General features: G+C 44.7%; 1 protein-coding gene across 1 annotated transcript in view; it reads left to right on the forward strand.

Annotated features, from left to right (window-relative positions):
- Window positions 1-6,893: 6,893 nt before the first annotated feature.
- The window catches only part of Znf131 (zinc finger protein 131), a 28,101-nt gene continuing 12,731 nt past the window's right edge, over window positions 6,894-22,263 (forward strand). Inside the window, 3 exon segments of the mRNA XM_051172248.1 lie at window positions 6,894-7,142; window positions 8,451-8,552; window positions 18,149-18,293. Of these exon segments, the coding sequence (XP_051028205.1) occupies window positions 7,019-7,142; window positions 8,451-8,552; window positions 18,149-18,293 (371 nt within the window). The 5' untranslated portion in view covers window positions 6,894-7,018.

Genomic DNA, 22,263 nt, shown 5'->3' on the forward strand with positions numbered 1-22,263 from the left:
TCTCTCTCTCCTGTTTTAGGATCATATATGTATCTCCTCTCAGAGTCCCTACTAGGATGTTTTCAGCTGGCAACACCCAAGCTCCTCAACGAAGTGGTTCGACTTCTAAGGGGATAAACATCCTGCTCTCCGGCTGGTCTGTTCCCAATTCCACACTTGGGATCAACACAAAAGCTTTTTTTCTCTCTCTCCTACACTTGTGTAGCGAGTGCAGAGCCCTTTGTTGGCTCTATTTTTAATTTTTACATTTTCTGTCATTAACATTCAGTACTAAAATTCCTTGTTTTTTATTTCTTTTTTTCCACATGTAACTTTTACTCTCCTGGCTCAGCTGTTGTCTGGGAGGCTCACTGCCTCCTTCTGCTGGCCTAGGCCTAGTCCTGGAAGCTTCTAGTCTCCATACAAGCTAACCTGGGCCTAGAATGCTTTCAGTCTCTGAGACTCACTGCTTAATAAGCTCACCCTTACTTGTTCTTTCTGAGCTCTGGGCTGGCTGGCTCAACTCAGCTGTTCTGGCTCAAACTCTTCTTCCAGCTGACTTAATCTGGCTTCTCTCTTGGCCTGGAATTGCTCTGCCTGGCCTCAAACTAACTCAGCAATCTGCTCTAACCTTCTGGCTTCTTTCTCTCTGCAACCCGTGTCTCCTTTACTGTCCTGGTAAAACTGCCTCATAAGTAGCTCCCTTTGCTCTCTCTTTGCATGAGAGTTGGGCATATCCTATTCTGTCAATTAGACACCACTTTCAAACATTTGTGTTTCCTTCTACAAGCTAAGTTTACCTTCATTTGAGTTTAAAGGCATGTGCCACCACGCCTGGACCTAAGCTTTTCTTTTCCTGAAACTTGCTCTATACCAGGCTGGCCTTGAACTCGGATCTGCTTGCCTGTTTCCTGTTTGTATTCCAGCCAGATCACATAGACGTAGATCTTAGGATGTGATCTCCTGCCAGAACAGCTATGTTCTGAATTAACATTCTTCTACACCCACAGGCTTTTAAGGACATGGCTTTTGCAGGAGGGGAGGACCCCACCATATTTCTGTCAGATGGATGCAGAAGCCCAGGTCCCCCTGAGTCTCCATAAACACTCAGGGAGAGGGTTGTCATGGCACTGAGCAACATCTGGATGTTCAGGTGGCCAGCCCTGAACGTACAGGGAAGATTTTTTAAAAATATTTATTTATTATATACACTTTGTTCTACCTTCATGTGACTTAGCAGTCCAGAAGAGGGCATCAGATCTCATTATGGATGGTTGTGAACCACCAGGTGGTTGTGGGGGATTTGAACTCAGGACCTTTGGAAGAGGAGCCAATGCTCTGAGCCTCTGAGCCATCTCTCCAGCCTCGATGTTCTTATTGTTGCTGGGTGAAACACATTCTGACTCTGCATTGTGCTTCTGTTAACTCCCAGAGGAGAGGGTCCTGCTAGGCTGTTTATGACCTCACCCCAGAAGCCAGGTAGGCGTTTTGGCCTCATCACAAGCCAACGATGGCAGAAACTTCACATTACACTCAGGCATAGGTGGAGCAAAGGCTTTATTTTTGTTTTTCTGTAATGCTTGGCCTGAACAATACAGGTTTTTTTTTTCTAGAAGTTCTCAGTCATTCTTCCCAGCTCTCTTGGCCAGAGAGGACGGACTTTTTATTAGTTTTCTTTGCTTTGCTTTTGTTGGCTGTGCTCACTGGCACCTCTGGCTTCATTGGTTCAAAGTCTGGAAGATGTCATGCAAACAAGCAAGTAGGCAGGCAGGAAACCCGCTTTCAGCTTCTGAGGCTCCCGGGATCACTTTCTTCTTCTCCCTACCTGCCAGTCTCTCTTTATTTCTTTATATAACATCCCAGGGTTTTCAGGGTTTTTCATGGGGCGGGAACCATCTACAACTTCCTAGAAGTAGGAGTTTTGTATTCATTTTGTTGTTTTTTTTTTTTAAAGAATTCAATATAGGCTAGAACGTGCTCAGTGGTTCAGTGCCTGCTCCTCTTCCAGAGGATCCATGTTCAGTTCCCAGCACCTATGTCAGGCGGCTTACAACTGCTTAGCTACTTATACATAACTCTAGCTGACCTCTTTTGGCTTTTGTGGAGACACACACACACACACACACACACACACACACACACACAGCATACATGGATACATACACATTAAAAAAAAACTTTAAAAAGCACTGCAGGAGAATGAGAATATTATTTATTTTGTATTCTAGATTTTTAGCAAACCAGGTAAAGGCCTCACCCACCTCACCTAAAGGCTCTGTTTCGAAGACATGTTTAAGGCTACTATCAGAGACATTTTTTAACAAAAAGTTTCCAGAAAAACAAGTAAAAGTTTGTCACTGTTTTGTTTGTTTTTTTTTTTAAGCCGGTGTCTCATAAGTGGGCTCGCCAGGACCCACTATATAGACCAGGCTGGCTTCAAATTCACAGAAATCTGTCTGCATCTGCCTCCTAAGTGATGAAATAAAAGGTGTGCGCCACCTTGTCCAACCATTAGCCTCACCTTAAAGGAAGTACTTAAAAAGAACTTGCAAACAGAAGGAAAGCTTCAAATCTGAAATATAGATTTTTAGTAGAATAAGTGGATAACAAAAAACGGTAAATGATAAGCAAACTTTGAACCTGAAAAGAAATCTGAATGGATGCTACCCGCATGAGATGGTAAGGTAACGTTTATGATATTGAGATTCAAAAGTGAGTCGGGCAGTGGTGACACATGCCTTTAATCCCAGCACTTGGGAGGCAGAGGCAGGTGGATATCTGTGAGTTCGAGGCCAGCCTGGTCTACAAAGTGAATCCAGGACAGCTACAGCTACACGGAGAAACCCTGTCTCAAAACAAAAAACAAAAGTGAAAGACCTGGAGGGGAGGCAAATTAGGGGATTACAATGTCTCTAGGATATTGAGATGCTTTAAGTCATGGGCGAGGGAGGTAGCTCAGTTAGAGCATTTGCCTACAGAGCATGAGGCTCTGAGTTCAATGTTTAGTGCCTCATAAAACTGGTTATGATAGTGCATGCCTTTCAAAGCCACTTAGGAGGTGGAGGGAGGATTGGAAGTTCAAGGTCATCCTTGGGGCCACCAGGGAAGGAGCAAGGGACAGATACACATCCATACTGAAAAGCTGGTGTTGGAGGGGCTGTGCATACTCTGGGTAGCACCGAGCAATGCAGACCTGAGCCTGTTTATTATGTACTAGCTAGTCTTCTGGTGCAAGGTCCCTGTAAAGTGTTGCGTAACAGATTCCTCCAGGATTCAAACAGTTCATCCTGCCGAGCAGCTCCCTGAGCAGGAAGGTAAATAGTTCAGGAGAGCATCCCTAAGACAGACCAGATTCGCTAGGCTCCTCCCTACCAGAGTCAATAAGAAAAGCTGAGAGTCTCCCTCAGAGGAAACAAGTCAAGCTGCAAAGAAGATTCTCAAAGCACACCAGACCAGCTGCCTGGAAGGAGCAGAAATCAACTGAGCCGCCCGCAAGGGGATCAACCGAGACTCCCAGAAAGGGCACAGCCTGTTGAAATGCCTGCCTGTGGGCTGTGCGGTGTGACCCACGCTGGAGTGGGCTTTGGTAGTGAGGCTGTCTGTGAGTCATTCCGTCTTTGCTCCTGTAAGGAACCCTAATAAAACTCACTGGTTCGCCAAGTTGGACTTTGCTGGTATCTGCTTTCGGTCTGCTGTGGGATCCTGATCTGGGGCGGGAAGAGAAGCAGTCTTGTGTCTTCCCCTAAAAAAGTTTCATCACATACCAGCAGGCAACAGTCTCAGGCTGCAAACAGCAGGGAGGGAGGAAGCTGCAGCTGCTGGTTTGCTCACACTCGTCAGTCGTTCAGAAACACTCATCCCTGCACGCTCTGCCAACAATCACGCTCCGGAAGGACTTGACAATTACAAACCTGACCAGTACGGGAAAAGGCTTTGCCCATTTCCCATGTGCCTGAGGCTTTGGTCCCTGACATGGCCAGTTCATGTCAAGCGACACACATTCAGTCAGGACTTCACCCCTACAGCTTGTTCTCTCTACTTGGCAAGCTCTGAAGAACCTATCGGATACCAAACTAACTCAAGACCAACATCCACAGGCTGAGGAGCAAGTGAGCCACCCCACGGTGAGGCGTTACCTCGCTTTGGGATCCAAAGCAATGAGACTAAGCATGAAGTTAAGCCTCTGCAGATGCTGAGTCAGCATAAAGGGTTCCTCTTCTAAGTCCACTGCCTTAGGTATTTCTTTACAGTAACAGTTCACTGAAACAGCTTTTAAGAAAAGATGTTGGCGTCTGTCTTGTTCCTTCTTGCTTTCTCTCTTTCTCTACTGGGATCTAGCTGGAAGGAAGCTGTGTAAAGATTTGAGAGACTTGATCTAAGAGGACAGAGGAAACTGAATTCTATAAACGCCTCATGTGACCTTGGACCTGTCCCAGGTGAGCCCAGAGATGACAGTATGGTTTGGATGCCCACAGCCCTCCAAGGCTTACATGTTTGAATACCTGGTCCTTGGGTGGTCCTGTTTGAAGACGATGGAGACTGTGGGGTGAGAGGCATGCTTCCGTAGGGAGGTCACAGGATTATAGCCTGACCAGTGTCCCGAACAAGCGCTCTGCTGCTCTGAGGTGACCAGACAGAGTGTTCCTGCTGTTTTGGAGAGGAGCCAGTCCTAGCTGCCCCACCCCAAACCTGTAAGCCAAAATAAACCTCACCTCCCTCACCTTTTCTGTTTCTTTTAGTTGTTATGAGATAGCGTTTCTCTGTGTAGCCCTGGCTGTCCTGGACTCACTTTGTAGACCAGGCTGGCCTCGAACTCACAGCGATCCCCGCCCGGCTGTATGTGATTTCTTATGCTAATACATAGGCTGGAGAGATGGCTTAGCAGTTACGAGCACTTGTTGCTCTTGCATTTCCACTCCCAAAGCCCACATGGTAACTGTAACTCCAGTTCTGGGAGATGCCTTCTTCTGACCTGTAAGTAACAGGCACACACGTGGCACACACATGTACATGCGGGCAAAACAATCACGCACGTAAATCTAAAATAAAAAGTGTGAATAATAACAGCAATCCTAATATTAGAAGCACAACAGAGCACCAGTTTGATCTACAAGGCACTAACTGGTCACTCTCGCAGATTCTTCATAAAATAGCCACATCTGTATCTTTACAGCTTAGTGTGTGCCAACAATGTCCGAATCTCTAAAGCCAGCTCTTTCCCCCGAAGAGGATGATACAGCTCAATTCTTCTTTGATCTCACCATGTCCACTTGTCCTGTTCCTCCCATCTCCATTCTTTCTTCCTGCTTGACCTGCAAGGATTCAACTCCTAAAGTGATTTAAAAAAACAAAAACAAAAAAAACTGACCTCTTGAACAGTTAAAGGACAGTTATGTGCCTATTCCAGCAACAAGGACACTCGGACCTCCAAGTCTGCATGTGTTATGTGTGCTTGGATAAGAACACACACCGCTTCCTTGGACTCTCTAGACTACTTCCTGCGGAAGTATTGAGCCTGGTCAGACTACAGTGACAATGTAGGGAGGACACAGCTTCTTAAACAGTAACTACCAGTGCATTGCCTCAGAGCACAGCTGCTGGAGTGATTATATCTACTCTCACACAAACTATTTGACCTCTCATTAATCCTTATTCCCTGACTCTGAGAAATTAACGACCACTATCCCTCAAGTATTATAGCGATTACCCTCAACCGAGCCTATGTTTGGATGAATGAATGAACCTGCCACGTGCAACCGACTGACAACCTCCGGCCTCTTTAGGGAGGAGGAGGCTGGTGCGGAGAGCTGTGATGTAGCAATCTCAACTGGATCTCACGGAGCTGACCGGGTCTCTTCAGTCTGCAGACACGTGCTGCCAACCGCGGGCGTACCCAGGGGAAGAGGGATCCCCGGGCGCCCGAGCGTGCTCGCGCCCGCCCAGCACAGGGCGCACGTGCGTCGGCAGGACCCGGGCGGATCGATCGGGGGCCCCGGCTGCGGAGATGGAAATGGAGGGCGTTGGGGGCCAGCCTGAGCACCAGAGCGCCACCGGAGGGGAGAGCGTGGAAAGGGAGGCACGTGGACCCGGCGCCAGCTAGGTAAGGGTAAGGGTCCACCTCGGCTCCCGGAAAGGGGGCGGGACGGGGCGGGGCCGCGGGGATATAAACGTCCCGGGCCGGGCGGCGGAGCCAGTTTTCTCTGGGTTCGCGGTCGGAAGTGTAGTTACTGGGCCCGGTGGGGGCGGACGGGCTGCAGGAGCGCGGCGCTCGCTCGAGGGCACCGACTTTTCCAGCCCTGACCTTACCCGGCTCTACCGGGAGAAGCCGCAGCAGCCTACGGAGCCTTTGCCCCGCGGGCGCCCCACCCCCATCCTCCCCCCCACCGGCGGCTCCCTCCTCTCCCCCAAAGGGGCGTGGCCAGGCGTTGCGGGGATAGGCGCTCCCGGCGCGTCCGCGTCCGGCGCCGTGACGCAGCACGTCGACGTAAGTGACGCGCAGGCCCGGGCCGCTCCTCCTTCCCTGAGTGAGTGCCGGCCGGGTCGGGGCGGGGGGGAGGGAGGGAGGGGAGGAGAGGAGGGAGAGGCGACCCGGGAGTCGTTGTGGGCCGCGGGCCGGACCGGGGCTGGGGCTGCGGGAGCCCGGGCCGGGCGGAAGTCTTGGCGGGCCGTTGGGAGGCCGCTGTGGCTGATCGGTGTCCTCCCTGGCCGGACTTGGGCTCCTGGGCGCCCGGAGCCTCCGGCAGTGTGCCCACCCCGCTCCAGCTCGCGTCTCCAGGCTCCAATTAGGTCAGGCTCGGAGTCCCGCGGCCGCGGCTCCCGCTCGCGACGCGCGGCGGCCGCTCGGCTCGCCTTTCTTCTCCCCCCCCCCCCCCCCCCCCAGCCTTGCTCTCGGCCTCCCCCTCCCCGTCCTCCCCACCCCCACTCTCCCCACCACCCAGTTCCTGGGTTTTGTTTTGTTTTCTGCTATAGGGGTTTTGTGTCAACCCGAGCTCATGGGTGTACATTATCATGCTCCTGTTTTGTAGAGCACCCGACGGCCATGGAGGCTGAGGAAGCGATGGAATGCCTTCAGGAGTTTCCTGAACATCATAAAATGATCTTGGACCGATTGAATGAGCAACGGGAGCAGGACCGGTTTACAGACATCACTCTGATTGTCGACGGTGGGTGGAGTAGTGGGCAGAGGAGGAAAATTGGAGCTTCAGTTCTCTCTTCTCAGCTGCCCGCCTTTTTGTACCCACCCTCTCCGGGCTCTCTTCCAAAAGTCTGTGGAGGGTTTGCATCGGAATGGGGAGGGCGCTTGTCAGGATTGCTCACGTAGACCATGCTGCAGAAAGCTGGTTGGCTATTTTAATCTAGTCTGTCGTGCATCACATTTTAACTTCTTGCAGCCTGTTCAGGTTTTCTATTTGCACGCTCGAACGGAAAATAATAAGTGCCTCAAGGAGAGAGAAAGTATCTTGAAATGTTTGGTAAGACAGGCTATCTGAACGTTGTTAGTAAGCCTCCTCTTAGGGAGCTGCATTGAGTCCAGCGCAAGAATCATTTGGGAAGTTTTCTTGCTGGTTTCCCAAACAGTGTGGGAAGGAAAAATGGGAGAGAATCCTTGGCTACACTCACGCCCCCTTTGGGAGACTGAAAAATAAGTTGGGAGTCTTTACCAGTCTTCCTTGTAGAGGCAAGTCCAGATTGGGATTCTTTACTATATAGTGAAAATTGGCTTTCAAGACAAGCTGTTTGTTGTCATAGCGTTCATAGGTGTGTTGTGCCTACAAATATATTAGGCGTATTGAAACATTTCCTATGCCAGATTACAGGCATGCACCACCACTTGTGGCTTGTACTTCTTAAAAACATCTCTTTCTAAATGATATATGAACTTTTGCATTGTTATATTTAGCAGTTTCTTTCAAGTGTGTGAGTGCTTTGCCTGCACTTAGACATGTGCATCAAATGCCTGAAGAGTTCCACGTCAGAAAAGTGTCAAGTCCCTGGAACTGGAATTGCAGACAGTTCTGAGCTGCCACATGGGTGCTGGGAATTGATCCTGGGTCCCCTGGAAGAGCCGATGTTGCTCTTAATTAACCACTGAGCCGGTTCTCCAGCCCACAGTTTCGTGGGGTTAAATATACCTTGTTACTTAGTATAAATTTCTATAAAAACTAAGTCTTACTCAGCTTGGTGGCACACCCGGGAATCAGAGGCTGGCATTGGAGGCCAGCCTGGTCTACAAAGTGAGTCCAGGATAGCCAAGGCTACACAGAGAAACCCTGTCTAGAAAAAACAACTAAATCTTTCAAGATTTTTGAGCCATGTCTAATTAAAAATTCCCAAGATAATTGATAGGACCAGTTTGGCTTTTTTCTAATAGTAGATGTGGCTATGTATTTATATTATGAAGAAAGGTTTCCTTACACGGTTCATAGTTTTAACGCCAGTGTATGATTTTTCTCCTCACCCCTCTTACTTAGGACACCATTTTAAGGCCCACAAGGCTGTTCTGGCTGCCTGCAGTAAGTTCTTCTACAAATTCTTTCAGGAGTTTACTCAAGAACCTTTGGTTGAAATAGAAGGTAAGTGGCAGTTTCCATACAGTACTTAGCAAAAATGATTGATTTAGCAAGACATCCTGGGAAATAAATATGAATAGTTGCCAGTAGACAACTAGAAACATTGTTTTTTTTATTACCTGAGAATTCTTGTTTCTGTTTTTTGTTTTTCCAATGCAGCCTTTCTCTGATGCAGCGTTTCTCTGTTTTCTTGGCTGTCCTGGACTTGCTTTGTAGACCAGGCACTCACTTTTTCAGTAAAGTGTTTGAAGTAGTAAATAGATACTGGTTCAAACTAGTCTGGCCCGTGGTGATACCAGGGACCACTGTTTTCAAAGCATATATAAATGGAAACTACCATCTTTGTTTTTGTGGTCTGGTGCTTTAGAGATAATTAGAAATTATAGAGACCTCTGTACTATCAGAAGTACTGATGTGTACTAATGGACACAAATGGAATGGACCGCCGTCATGTGAGGAAGACGGAAAGATGAGCTAAGACAGTAACATGCTGATGAAATTTGGTTGTATCATGTTTAGGAGACAGAGGGTCCTCAGGTACTGCTTTGAAACAGAATGACTGACATGTTTTTCCATAGAGCAGGTCAAGTGCCAAGCACTGTGCCCTGTAGTTTGGGGCTCATGTTAATCTTCTGAGAAGTGGTGGTATTTCCATTTTTCATGTGTGGCCCAGGCTCCTAAAGTTGACTTAACCAAGGTTGCCCAGCTAGCAAGAGATTTAATTTGTACTGTGTCTCGCTGCCACAGTGCTTGCCCATGTCCTGTCACACTCTAAAGCATCTGCTTATGTGCACACAGTCTTCTTCCTGCATTCTAGGCCTTGGTTTTTGCATCTTTTAGAATTCGTACATATTCTTTATTATGAGTAGGTTGCCTAGAAACTGTTCTCTTGGGAAATTTGATACCTAGGGGAGTAAAGAACTACAAGTGTTGTTTATTTTTGGTATAGTTAATGTATCAGCAGGTAAATTATTTTTTGATGGTGTGTGATAGACCGATCATGGGCTTCTTGTACATACACAGGGATTGCTAGTGAGACTCCGGCTGCCAGATAGCACTGCTTTTGCTTAAGCCCAGGCCATCGTGTTTGTTTTCCCATCTGAAAGCAGGTTAATAGGCTTGGAGTGATTAGTTGGAATAAAGCTCACAGAAAATCTGCCACCTAAGCCAGGTGTGGTAGCGCATGTCTTTAATCCCAGCTCTGGGGAGGCAGAGGCAGGCAGATCTCTGAGTTGGAGGGTAGTCTGGTCTACAAAGTGAATCCAAGACAGCCAGGGTGACACAGGGAAACCCTGTGTGTTGCCAAAGCCTATTTGGTGGAAGCTACTCATCATATTGATTACCTCATACGTTCAGTCGTATGCTAGTGCCAAGAGCTAAGGAATTTATGAATGCTACATCCTTGGAGTTCGTGGAAATGTAGCAACAGTCTAAAAGAAGGAGTGCGAAAAACACTACAGAGACCATTAGTGTGGGTGGTGTAGGTAAGGAGGAAGAGTGAGGGTTAGTCTATTTCAGGGGGAAGTCGACTATGCGAGGTGAAGTTATCCAGGGAAGTGTGTGTGTGTGTGTGTGTGTGTGTGTGTGTGTGTGTGTGTGTGTTGGATACCCCTGCGCCTGTGGTCAGTCAGGGCCAAAGGCCAGCATCCACAGCCTCACTTGATGGCTGTCACATTACTCCCTGACGCAGGGTCTCACAGGTGAGCCCAGAGCTGACTGCTCTGCCAGCCCCGTCCCTCTCTTCCCAAGTACTCTCCGATCACAAGCAGATCGCCACAACTCCCCAGGATTTGCACAGCCAGCACACTGAGCTGCCTCCCCACACCTTACATTTTGAACCCTGGCCAGGTTGGGATACTTGCTGCTAATTGAGAAAGCAGCACTGGAAAAAGGATTTCCCTTCTAAGAAATGTTCTGCAATTTTCTGTTGTGTCGCTCAGTACCTTTGGCCTACACCCATTAGAGAGCGGTACACGTATATGTAAATACTTAAGTTGCTGACAGAAACTAAAATGGAAAATACTTGCTTTTGTTATTTGTCCAGATTTGGGTTTTAAAAATGAGTTTTTTGAATTATCATTTAACCCTTAACTCGTGAGGTTGCTCTATTTTTCTCCCAAGGTCACCTGGCTATAAAGAAAGCCCTAGACATATATTAGAACGCTTGAGTTTTGGTCTTGGTTTACTGTTCACTAAAAGACCTTGAATGACATAGCTTCTGTTTTTCAGGATATAAATAGTTTTGGATTCTGTCGTGGACATTTGGTGTAAGAGAGTGCTTTTGTTTTTATTTGTCTGTGTTAGCATGCAGTCAGTCTGTGTGGGTCCAGGCACCCTATATCCCATGGACCTAATTTACCTTCAAAATCTTCATAGTCCTGGCAAGGTGCTGATTGAAGTCATCATCCATTACTAGTCAGATGGGCAAGAAAGTGGGAACCAGCTTGTCCTGGGCTACATGAGGATGGCGAACACATGAACGTTGCTGTGACGGCCAGAGTGCAGGACTTAGAATTACAACCTATTTTGCATGTTTCTGAGAGGAGGAAAAAAATATTAAGTAACTACCTCACACACACCTCTTATTACTTTGCTTGGTTCTCTAGAAATTTCTCTGGTAGCCGTTCCTGTTTGTACCCATTGCTCAACTATGGGGTTTGGGCTTCCCTTAGGTCTAAGCCAGGATATTTGGGAGGAAATATTTGGGAAATATCTAGTGAGCTCTGCTCAGGGTTCTTGCATATTTGCTGTGTGTTCTGTCCAGGAGCGTTAGTGCACAGGAGGCGGTGGGCCGTGCTTGTGCTTTCTGCTTCAGCTGGAACTAGAACCCATGTCTGTGAAATTGAGAAGAGTGTCTTGTGGTTTCTTATCAAATATGAACACAGCATCCTCCAACCCCCATTTGGCTTTGAATTCAAAATTGTTGCTCCTGAAGCCATTTACATACCTGTTCAGCTTTCTGTGGCTTGGATTTTAGGCATATTTCATCTTCAGGAGACATGTAGTCCCTAATTCATAAAGACTAATTTTCTAAATTCTTTTTTTGTTTGTTTGGTTTGTTTTTGTTTGTTTGGTTTCTTTCAAGACAGGGTCTCTCTGTGTAGCCTTGGCTGCCCTGGACTCACTTTGTAGACCAGGCTGGCCTCAAACTCACAGATCCTCCTGCCTCTGCCTCCCGAGTGCTGGGATTACAGGCATTGTCCCACCACGCCTGGTTGGTTTGTTTGTTTAAAGACAGGGTCTCTACAGACCTCTGCAGTCCTGAACTGGAAAGCTATATAGAACAGGCTGGCCTCCTGATTGCTAAGGCATGTGCCACCACACCCAGCCAAAAGCTGTTTTGACTGTGATTTTTTTTTTTTTTAACCTAAACTAGAGGACTATCAGAATAGTGCCCCCCCCCCCCAGGAGAACATTGAAGTTAAGTGCTCTTTAGCATTTTCCTTAGATAGAATCTCTTAGAAAGAATGTCTGTGTGTCTCCACCCTACTCCCAGCCCACCCCCTCTGCATATTTCCAGATTATATTTCTCACAACCACATTGTCTGCTGCCTCCTCACCTGGGCAGGAGTTGCCAGGTTGATTTCTAATAGCTAATTAGTAAGGTCAGTGGGTGGTTCTAGGATAGTACTGAGCTAGTTACGTAAAACAATAAACAACAAACCCTCTAATTCTGGGTCTCCCAGAAAGATGTCACCCAGGAAAAAGAGGAATCCATTCAATCAAGATGGGCGGTAATAAATCTATTCCGATATAACCGGAAGTGCTTCTATTTAGCAAAACAAGTAACTTTTTCTGGAGTTTCACTCAAAAGACCAGAGAACCATACTTGAAGTTCATAGGACCAGTGATTCTGAGTAATCCAGGTTAGGCCAGGCCTGGAGGAAGGGCTCAGCAAGAGTAATAAAAATACAGGCAAGGCTCTAGAAACAGTAAACTTTTTTTTTTTTTTTTTTTTTTTTTTTTTGAAATAGCGTTTCTTTTGATCAACCTTCTACCTTCAGTTTTTTTCTGAATGTTAATGGTGTTAGTTATAATGTGTGGGCCAGTTTCAAGTGGCAGTGTTCCAGGCTACTCTGTAGCTCTTGATAATTTCTTTTTCTAAGAGAATTTATGTTATTATATTTTTATTTTATGTGTATGAATATTATGCTGCATCTGTGTTTAACTACATGTATGCAGTGCTCACAGGAACCACAAGAGGGTGCCAATCCCTGGAACTGAAATTACAAACAGCTGTGAGCTGCCACTTGGGTGCTGGAAATTGAGTCAGGCCCGGTGCTCTGGAAAGAGCTGAGCCAGCCCTCTAGACAGCTTTAAACAGAAACACTATGTAGAGTTTGCTACAAATAGATGGCCAGGCCTTTTGGCCGTGTTCAGTAAAGCACAGAATAGTGATCTTATAGGTCATTGTCTGTTCTCTCTCTCTCTCTCTCTCTCTCTCTCTCTCTCTCTCTCTCTCTCTGTCTTCCCCTCTTACTTTCTTTCATGGACTCTTAGAGGCTGGCCTAACACCTGAGTGCTAGGATTGTGTTCACCTCCAGGCCCAGTTTATTTGAGATTCATACTAGTATTAGATTTTTGTACCTGAAATAGTACAAATACTTCCTATGTAAGTATCTTCAAGGGTTCAGTGAAACCTCTGATAAAAGCCATTAATAAAGGACAAGTTGTAGCTGGGCATGGTGTCACACGCCTGTAGTCCCAGCACGCCTGGAGGCAGAGGCAGCTGGATCTCCGTGAGTTCTAGGGCAACCTGGTCTACAAAGCAAATCCAAGACAGCCAAGTATAAACAGATAAACACTGTCTCAAAACAAACAAGGATGAAGGTGTAAAGCTGAGAAGTATCGAACAGTGACCAAACACTTCCCCAGGCATTTATACAAGAATCTGCGTCAGATTTATATCCTCATCCACCCCCAAGTCTGTGGCAGGAAAAAAAAATTGAGATATTTAAGTTGAGAGAATCAGTGATTAAATTATCCTACTTTTGGAATGGAGGCGGTCAGCTTATGAATGTGATAATGAGACCTGTGGTGACTAGGGTCGTCAGACGTGGAAGCAACGGAGAAGTTTAAGTTTTCTTACAGATGTAGGAGTCATATTACTTAAGTTTGCTCCTAATTTTTAATTATTTAATCAATATTTCAGACATGTTATAAAGATTAAGTAAACAATTTGGTACCATGCTTGATTGTATAATAAGCATCATCTATGCGTGTTTGGTTAAATATTTTATTGTAGGACATAATGCTTGGAAAGGACTTTCGTACTTTGAAAATTTTAGTCAAAGTTCCTAAAAGATTTCTGTATTCGACCTCTAGTATAAAGTAACCAAATAGCTTTATAGTCTTCCAAGGACATCTGTCACTCAATGATGGCTTGAAGATGGGGTCAAAATAGACCTTACTTTTGACAGTCTTAACTTGTCTTAGCCAGACACGTGGTGGTTTGTGATTGTAACCCCAGCAGCCAGGGAACTGCAGGAAGAAGATTGCTGGGTCAGTCTGAGCTTCAGGATGAATGAAAAGCAAGATTGCAGCTTGGTAACCAGTTACTTTTAGTTTGCCTACTTAGTAGCATGTAACTCTCTATAACTGTTTTATAGTATTTTTCAATATTCAGGTTGCTTTGAGACATCTTGAAGATGAGTCAAAATGAGTTTAAAAGTGTCATAGTTTCTAGAGCAGATATAAACGTTTGATTCCATTAAGTGATAACCGCCACGACCACCGCCTTTTTTTCTTTTTGTTTCTGGGTTTTTTGTTGTTGTTGTTTGTTTTGTTTGTTTTTCTGGTTTTTAGAGACAGAGTCTCTCTGTTATGTTAGCCTTGGCTGCCCTAGACTTGCTTTGTAGACCAGGCTGTCCTCAAACTCACAGTTATCCGCCTGCCTCTGCCTTCTGAGTGCTGGAATTAAAGGCATGCGCCACCATGCCTGCTTGATATCTCCCTATTTTAAAAAGATTACATTTTACTACTTCAAAATTATATACTCTAAAGTGGTGTTTTTTTTCTGTGTGTGTGTGTGTGTGTGTGTGTCTGTCTGTCTGTCTGTCTAGAGGCATCTAGTCCCTCTAGCTGGAGCCACACACAGTTGTTGAGCCACCTGATACGGGTGCTAGGAACTGAACTCATTTATTTCCTGACCAGTAAACTGCTGAGCCATTTCTCCAGCCCTAATACTCACACTTTATACAAATAAAGGTCACTGTTTTGAGCCAGGTGGTGGTGTTGCCTTTAATCCCAGCACGCGGGAGGCAGAGGCATGTGAATTTTGAGTTCAAGACCAGCCTGGTCTACAGAGTGAGTTCCAGGACTGTCAAGACTACACAGAAACCCTGCCTCAAAACCAAAAAAAAAAAAAAAAAAAAAAGGAAGGAAGGAAAGGAAGAAACATAGATAATAGAGATAGACAGACAGCTGTTAGTTGTGGCCAGGCCACTTTTAGATGTGCAAAATAAATGAAACAAACATAAAAATGTTTTTTGATTAACAATTGTACACTGATTACAGTTTAGACTTTGGCATTTCTTGGTCTAGAAATTGTTAAGAAATCTATTAAGTTCATTTTTGCGCCTTTAAATAGCCTTTTAAAATTGTTTCTTGCTTTAGCTAGTCTGAAACAATAACCTAGCATTAAGGGGCATACAGAAATAGTGTCATTTTGTTATTAAATTTAAACACAAAACTTTAACAGAAAAATAAGAATTGTAGAAACAGGGTTTTGTTTGTTCTGAGACAGGTCTCATCATGTCATGTAGTCCTTGCTGGCCCAGAACTCACTTTGTTGGACTAGATTGGCCTCTAACTCAGAGAAACCCTCCTGCCTCTGGGGTGCATGAATCAAGGATGGTGCCACCATACCTGGACAGACAGTTTCAAAAGTAACTTTCATTTTTGTTGTATGTGCCTGTATGTCAGAAAGCTCTGTTAGATGCTCTGAGGTCAGTGTGCAGATCAAAAGTTAATTTCTCTCAAGAGAGTTAGAGTGAAGAGAGTTCTGGAAACTAAGTTACCGAAACAGTGACAGAGTTGAGCCTGTGGGAATTTCTAACAGGTTAGTTACTGAACCATGAAGAAACGGTGTGAAGGCCCTCCTGTGGAGGTGGAGTAGTTAGCTATCCAAAATCCTCCCAACAGAGAGAGTCCAGAACCAGACGGCTTCACTAGTGAAGCACTTAAAGAATTCATACCATCTTCCCTTATACCTCTCTCCCCAAACATGAATAAGGGGCTGGAGAGAGCTCAGCAGCTAGGAGCACACAGCTGCCCTTTTAGAGAACCTGAGTTTCATTTCCAGCTCCCGTGTCAGATGGCTCATACTTGTCCATCCCTCCAGTGCCCAGGATCTGATCCCCTCCTTAGGTCTCTGCTGACACCTGTGTGTGGATACACATACAGATACATATAAATGAAAATAAGTATTTAGGAGCACGTGAACATTTCAGTATGACTCTGATACCATAGAAAGATTGACAGATAATTTACAAAGAAAACTGTAGGCCAACATCCTTTAGGAAGATAGATGTAAGAATTGTCAATAAAGTACAGGAAACAAGCATGGTAGCCAGCAGCTGCCCCCCACTGGGACGCTGGGGTGCTGCTGTCAGAGGCTCAAGGCTACAGACTGAGGCCTCCAAGGGAAGCCTGAATTTGATCCCTGGAACCCGCCAGACACAGCAGCATTTGTAGCATCAGCGTCCTTTGGGGTGGTGGCATGGAGTTCACAGCACAGTGACAGAGACAAAAGAATGTCTCCTTCAAACCCGGGAAGGAGAATGGCCTAAGAAATTGTCCACATACAAGACACCATTTTCTATGACCAATTTTGATTTGTTCCTGTGGTACAAGGATACTTCTGTGCCAAAATCAATTTGGTGTTCCATGTTGACTAATTATATCTCAATAGACTAAGACTCAGGCAGAGCATTTCACGAATGTGACATTTATATCATAGGCAACAAAACAGGAAAAGGAGCAGTGAGAACACAACTGGTGAAATAGAAGATATTTGCAAACCATATCTAGAAAGAAACAATTCAATTAAAAATTTAAAACTACATTATTTTAAAACAGTAAATTTAAGTAGAAATCTCTCCAAGGAAGAAATATAAATGACCATTAAGTATGTGAAAAAAAAATGTTCCACATCATTACTTGTCAGACAAGTCAAATCTAGAAAGGGTCACTGCACATTTGTGAAGAGGCCTATCAAGAAAGCAGAAGGCAGTGTGGTGAGAAGCTTGAAATGAGTGTGGCTGCTGTGGAAAACGGGAAGCAGTCCAAAAACTTAAGTGGAACTAGCATATGTGTTGAGCATGCCAAGGGAGGAGAGTTGCTTTGGCAGAGTTTGAGGAGTTCTTCAGAGGTCAGAACACCTTGACGCAGCAGGTGCTGAGGCTGAAGCCTGCAGCTTGAGCAACAAAGACCTTCTCACCACCAGCCCTTCTTTAAAAATCGCCCAACGTGTGTCTATCGAGTCCTTACTATGTAATCTAACCAAAACTCTGCTAGTATATAAATTCTTCCTGTCCATGAATGAGTTTATAATACTTTCATGGAGATCAATGTCAGGTGTCGTACGTATACAGTTAAAAGCTGCACAGACTATGCAGGTAGCACAACTGAGGCCCCATCTCTTTAATAGTGCATTCAGCTTTAATAAGAGTCTCACAGTCCAGTCTGAGTACCATCACCAGCTGGGGTGTAAGCTGTGAGCACATGAGCCATTGGGAGCAGTAGCTCATCTAAGTCATAACACACAGAATCAGTAATCCCACATCTGAGTGTCCATGCAAAGGAATTGTACTCTTTGGACAGCAAGATGGCTTTGTGAACGGCAGCATTTGGTGTGCAAGCCCGACAACCTGAGTTCAGGTCCTAGGCCCCACAAAGCACAGCACATACATGCTCATGTATCATGCACACACAATAATAATAAATTTTTAAAAATTTTAATTGAATGTCCATTCCCACCACCCCCCAACACACTCATCATAGCCAACATGTGGAAATGACCTAAATCTTCATCAGCAGGCCCATGAATAAAGGAACTTTACACATGCACAAAGTAGAATACTGGCCAGCCTTTAAAACTTCTGCCATATGCAACAACGTATGTAAACCTTGAAAACGTGTTAAATTAAGCCAGTTAAAGATACATGATAAAACAGCTTGTATAATTATCTGAAATGATCAAATTTATAGTTAAGGACCGGGAGCTGGTGAGATGGGCCAGCAGTTTAGATAGAGTATATTACTTTTCAGAGGACCTGAGTTCAAATCCCAGCTCCTCTATAGGTGACTCACAACCACCTGTTAGCTCCAGGGGATCCAGTGCTTCTGGCTTTCGCAGGCACTCAGACAAAAATGTGTTTTGAAGTAAATTAAGCTTTAAAGTGGGGCTGGGGCCTGGAAGGAGGAGCATGAGATCGCAGCTTGATTCGTTGTACCGGAATGTGAGTAGGACACTGTGCTAAGGATTCTGGGCATTTTTAAAAATGAGAAGTAATCAAATCCCAAGTGCTTTCTTCTTTACTCTGCATTGTGAAGTTTGAGTTCTTGTGAACTAATGATAATGTGCATCATTTTTGCAGGTGTTAGTAAAATGGCTTTTCGTCACTTAATTGAGTTCACATACACAGCAAAACTAATGATACAAGGGGAAGAAGAAGCCAATGATGTGTGGAAAGCAGCAGAGTTTCTACAAATGCTGGAAGCAATTAAAGCACTTGAAGTCAGGTAACTGTTTAGTTCTTCAGGAATACTAAACAACACTGTTAGTCAAGACCGTACTATATGTTACACCATTAAGTACCGGCATTCTGAAACTAAGAAAATTCTGGATATTGATTTGTTTTCCATTTACATTTGGTTCCTCAAGTAAACCCTGATAGGATTAAAGCAGCTTCTCTGGTGTCTTAATAGTGTAGGCAGCTCTCAGGGTGGTCTCCTAGCCCTCATAAATTCTTCTGCTGGACTTGAGTGGTAACTATTAAACTAAGAATGTTAAAAATAAAATTAAATAAAGGCTCGAACATACTTCTATTGCTGTGAAGAGTTTCTATGGCAGCTCTTACAAAGGAAAGCATTTGACTGGGGCTGGCTCACAGGATCAGAGGTCCAGTCCATCGCTGTCATGGCAGCATTCAGGCAGGCTGGAGGGGTAGCTCAGGGTTCTACATCAGGGTCAGTAGGCAGTGCATTTCCCCAGCCTCAATGACATGCCTCCGAATTCCTGTCAAACCACCACAATGGACAAATTACAACTTAAATGTATTTGTATAAGCTTGCTATATACTCAGTACTCTGTAGATGATGTAAATCTCCACCTGAATTCTGAAATACCAGCTGCAAAGGGGCAAATAGAGCATCCAATGGTGGTGTAGCATGAGAAAAGATCACTGCTAAGGAGTTACTACTTGGTGACACACCTCTAGTCCTAGCACGCGAGAGGCAGAGGCAGGCAGGTCTCTCGGTTCGAGACCGCCTGGTCTATAGAGTGAATTCCAGGACAGTCAAGCTTACATACAAAGAAACCTTGTCTTGAAAAAAAACAAAAACACAAACACTCCCACAGAGTTTCATTCAGAAACTGTTAGAGGATACAGTGAGCAAAGCACTTAGCACCTGGACGTGGGAAGCAGTGGGGAGAACGAGCTGAGGGCCCTGGCACGGTAAAGCTGCGCAGTTCTGCTGGGCGGTGCAATAGTTAGACCACATAGAATTGTTTGTGAGGCTAAGTCAGTGCCTGTAAAATACATATAATGGGGTCTATCATATAATAGACCGTATTTGTGAACTGGTACTTCACTGGTACCTCCTGGTACTGTTTGGCTTTCCCCTTCCTCCTGTTCTTGTTTTTGTTTTTTAAATAATGATTTAGTATAGGCCACTAACATGCCAACAATTTTGTAAGTCATTTTTCTTGGGGAACAACATGATTTAATCCTATACTGGTATGGTTTAGTCAAGAGATGTAATTGGGACTAAATCTAGGAGAAAATTTGAATTTCAATTGTCCGTAAGTAAGATTCTAAAAAACATTTTTGGATATTTTTTGCATATGGGTGTTTTTGCCTGTGAGCAAATATCTGTGTTCCTTTGTACATAGGGTGTTCCCGGAGACAAGAAAAAGACAGGAGTTATAGATGGTGGTGAGCTTCCACGGGGGCACTGGGAACTGAGCCCAGGTTTGCTGGGAGAGCAGCTAGTGCTCTTCTGAGCCATCCCTCCAGACTCTGGTAACATTTCTTTCAGCTAATTTGACAGTTGAAATTAAACTTTCCTGAAAACAGCTTGGCATATATCTGTTCTGCTCTCCAAAACCTGGTCCATGTGTGTAGCTCATAGACATTTGTGGGTCTATGCCAATCCAAACCAGCTCAGTCTGACCAGAAATTAATTAGCAAAATTAAGGTGTGCTGAGGCTTGTGTACAGATGCCACAATCTCGGGTTAAATTTTGGAGAACCTTCTGAAAGAAGTCTTGTGTAAGGTCTGTTTCTGCTCATTGTCAAAAGCAGCATCTGCAACCAGAGAACAGAACGGGAGCGTGCATCTGAGTTTGCGAGCGCGTGTTCTGTGGCTCAGGTGTGGATAGAAAAATCAAAAGCTAGTTTAACGAAGCTACTCAAAACACTTGCCCACTTCCAGAAGTCTCTTCTTTTTCTCTGCTGCTCTTTGTATTTGAGACCACCTGGCTTGTAAGCTGCGAGGGTTTTCCTGCGTCTGCCTCCCACCTCCCTGTGGTGGAACTAAAGCAGCACAGCAGCATGTGACTCTGTGTCCTAGCACTGAGTGGCTGCAACATAGGACTCTGCGTGTGTGTGACCCTCTAAATTTTCTAGAATATGAAGCATCTCCTGTAAATGTCCCATTTCCCTGTTTCTTCCCCCCCCCTTTTTTTTTAAAGTCAGCTTCTTAGCCTCAGTTGGTAATGCTAAGAAAGTACATTAACGAATGGCCAGTGCTGATTGTTTAATAAAGCCTTGTCATTAAGCATTTCACTCAGGGTCAGTTTGAGTGGTGAGTGAGGCGGCTCAAAGAGAAAGGTACCCCGTTCCCAGGCCCCGACTTCTGTGTCGCCACTGCGTAGCTCCCTCACCCCACAGAGAGGCACACACAGCAAGTCTCCACATGTTCCTGTTCTTCATTAGACACATCTTCCAGTTAGTATTTGTAAGCCACTTTAATGTGGTTTATTGTTGCACCCAGATTTTTGCGTTAGACTTCAACCTTTTTGGGGGCTTACACATTTTTTCATCTTGAGGCGTTTGGTAAGTTTGAAAAGCTACCATAAAAATTGTTCTTTGTGGTGCCAATAGTGAGACCACTTCCTTTCATTGTCTGCTAGACTCAAAAATGTCTTGCTTTGCCATTCAACTGAGAGTATATATCCAACTAGTAAAAGCCTGATAGAAGCACGTTACCTTTGTTATTTAGAGAATGCTTTATTAGTTTTTGTAATCAAACTCAATAAAACAAGACCTTACTTGCTAATGGAAAAACTGAATTCAGTATTTAAGATCAGCATGGCTTTACAGTTTCTGTCTGAGGCCAGCTCAGCCTGGTAAGCTGGGACACTGTTCTAAAGTACACAGCACAGCTAAGGGTCCCAAAAATTGGAATTAATGTATGTGTGTGTGTGTGTGTGTGTGTGTGTGTGTGTATGAAACAGTAATGGATGTATGATAAGACAACAGTAATAATAGCTTCGTGAATTCTGTAGTCATCTCAATAAAATTAATGGAGACATCCAGCATGCCATCCCCCCTTTTTTCTTTTTTTTTTTTTTAAAGTTTCTCAGTTATCTCAAAAGGAACATTATAAAATTTCACCATTAGAAACAAATTTGCCTATGCACGATTACTGCTGTGTTATTGAGGCATCTATAAGTTAAAGATTATTTTGTGTGTGTGTGTGTGTGTGTGTGTGTGTGTGTATGGGGATGTATGTATGTCACGTGTGTCACGTGAGACAGCAGCAGAGACCTGAAGAAAGTGTCAGGTACCCAAGCTGCTTGGAGGTACAGGCAGCTGTGAGCAGGTTCTGGGACCTCAGCTTGGTCCTTCTGGAAGAACGGTGAGCTCTTAACGGGCAAACCTCCATAGCTTGCTGTGTTGCAGTCATTGCAGTTGGGATCAGGGATCTGGATTACCTGGTCATACTCTTAAGTAAATGAGCATTAGAAGCCTGGTTAAGAGTAATGACAATTTACCTCAAATATTTGGACTTAAACATAGTTTAAGCAACAGTACTTCATTTCTTTCTTTTTACTAAAATGGTTTTGACATCTTTCAAAAAAAGATTTTTGCCAGGTGTGGTGATGCACACCTTTAATCCCAGCACTTGGGAGGCAGAGGCAGGCGGATCGCTGTGAGTTCAAGGCCAGCCTGGTCTATGAAGCTGGGTCCTGGACAGTCAGGGCTACACAGAAACCCTGTCTTGGAGAGGCGGGAGAATGTTTTTTGGTTTTTGGATTTTTTATGAATGCCTAGACAGTATAACTTAGTTTATTAGGTAAAATTACTACTAGATAATTTTAGCTTATTACTTAAAATACCTGAAATGATTACAGTGAGTTGATGTTAAATAAAATAATTGTTGCATAGTTAAAGCCTTCTAAAGTGGTCTGTTAAAACTGTATTAAAAGAACAAGTGTTTGCCACCTAGAAGAGGAGTATATATTAGTAACTAAGTACTTAATAGGT

This window comes from Acomys russatus, chromosome 30 (genome assembly GCF_903995435.1).
Source record: "Acomys russatus chromosome 30, mAcoRus1.1, whole genome shotgun sequence".
NCBI lineage: Eukaryota > Metazoa > Chordata > Mammalia > Rodentia > Muridae > Acomys > Acomys russatus.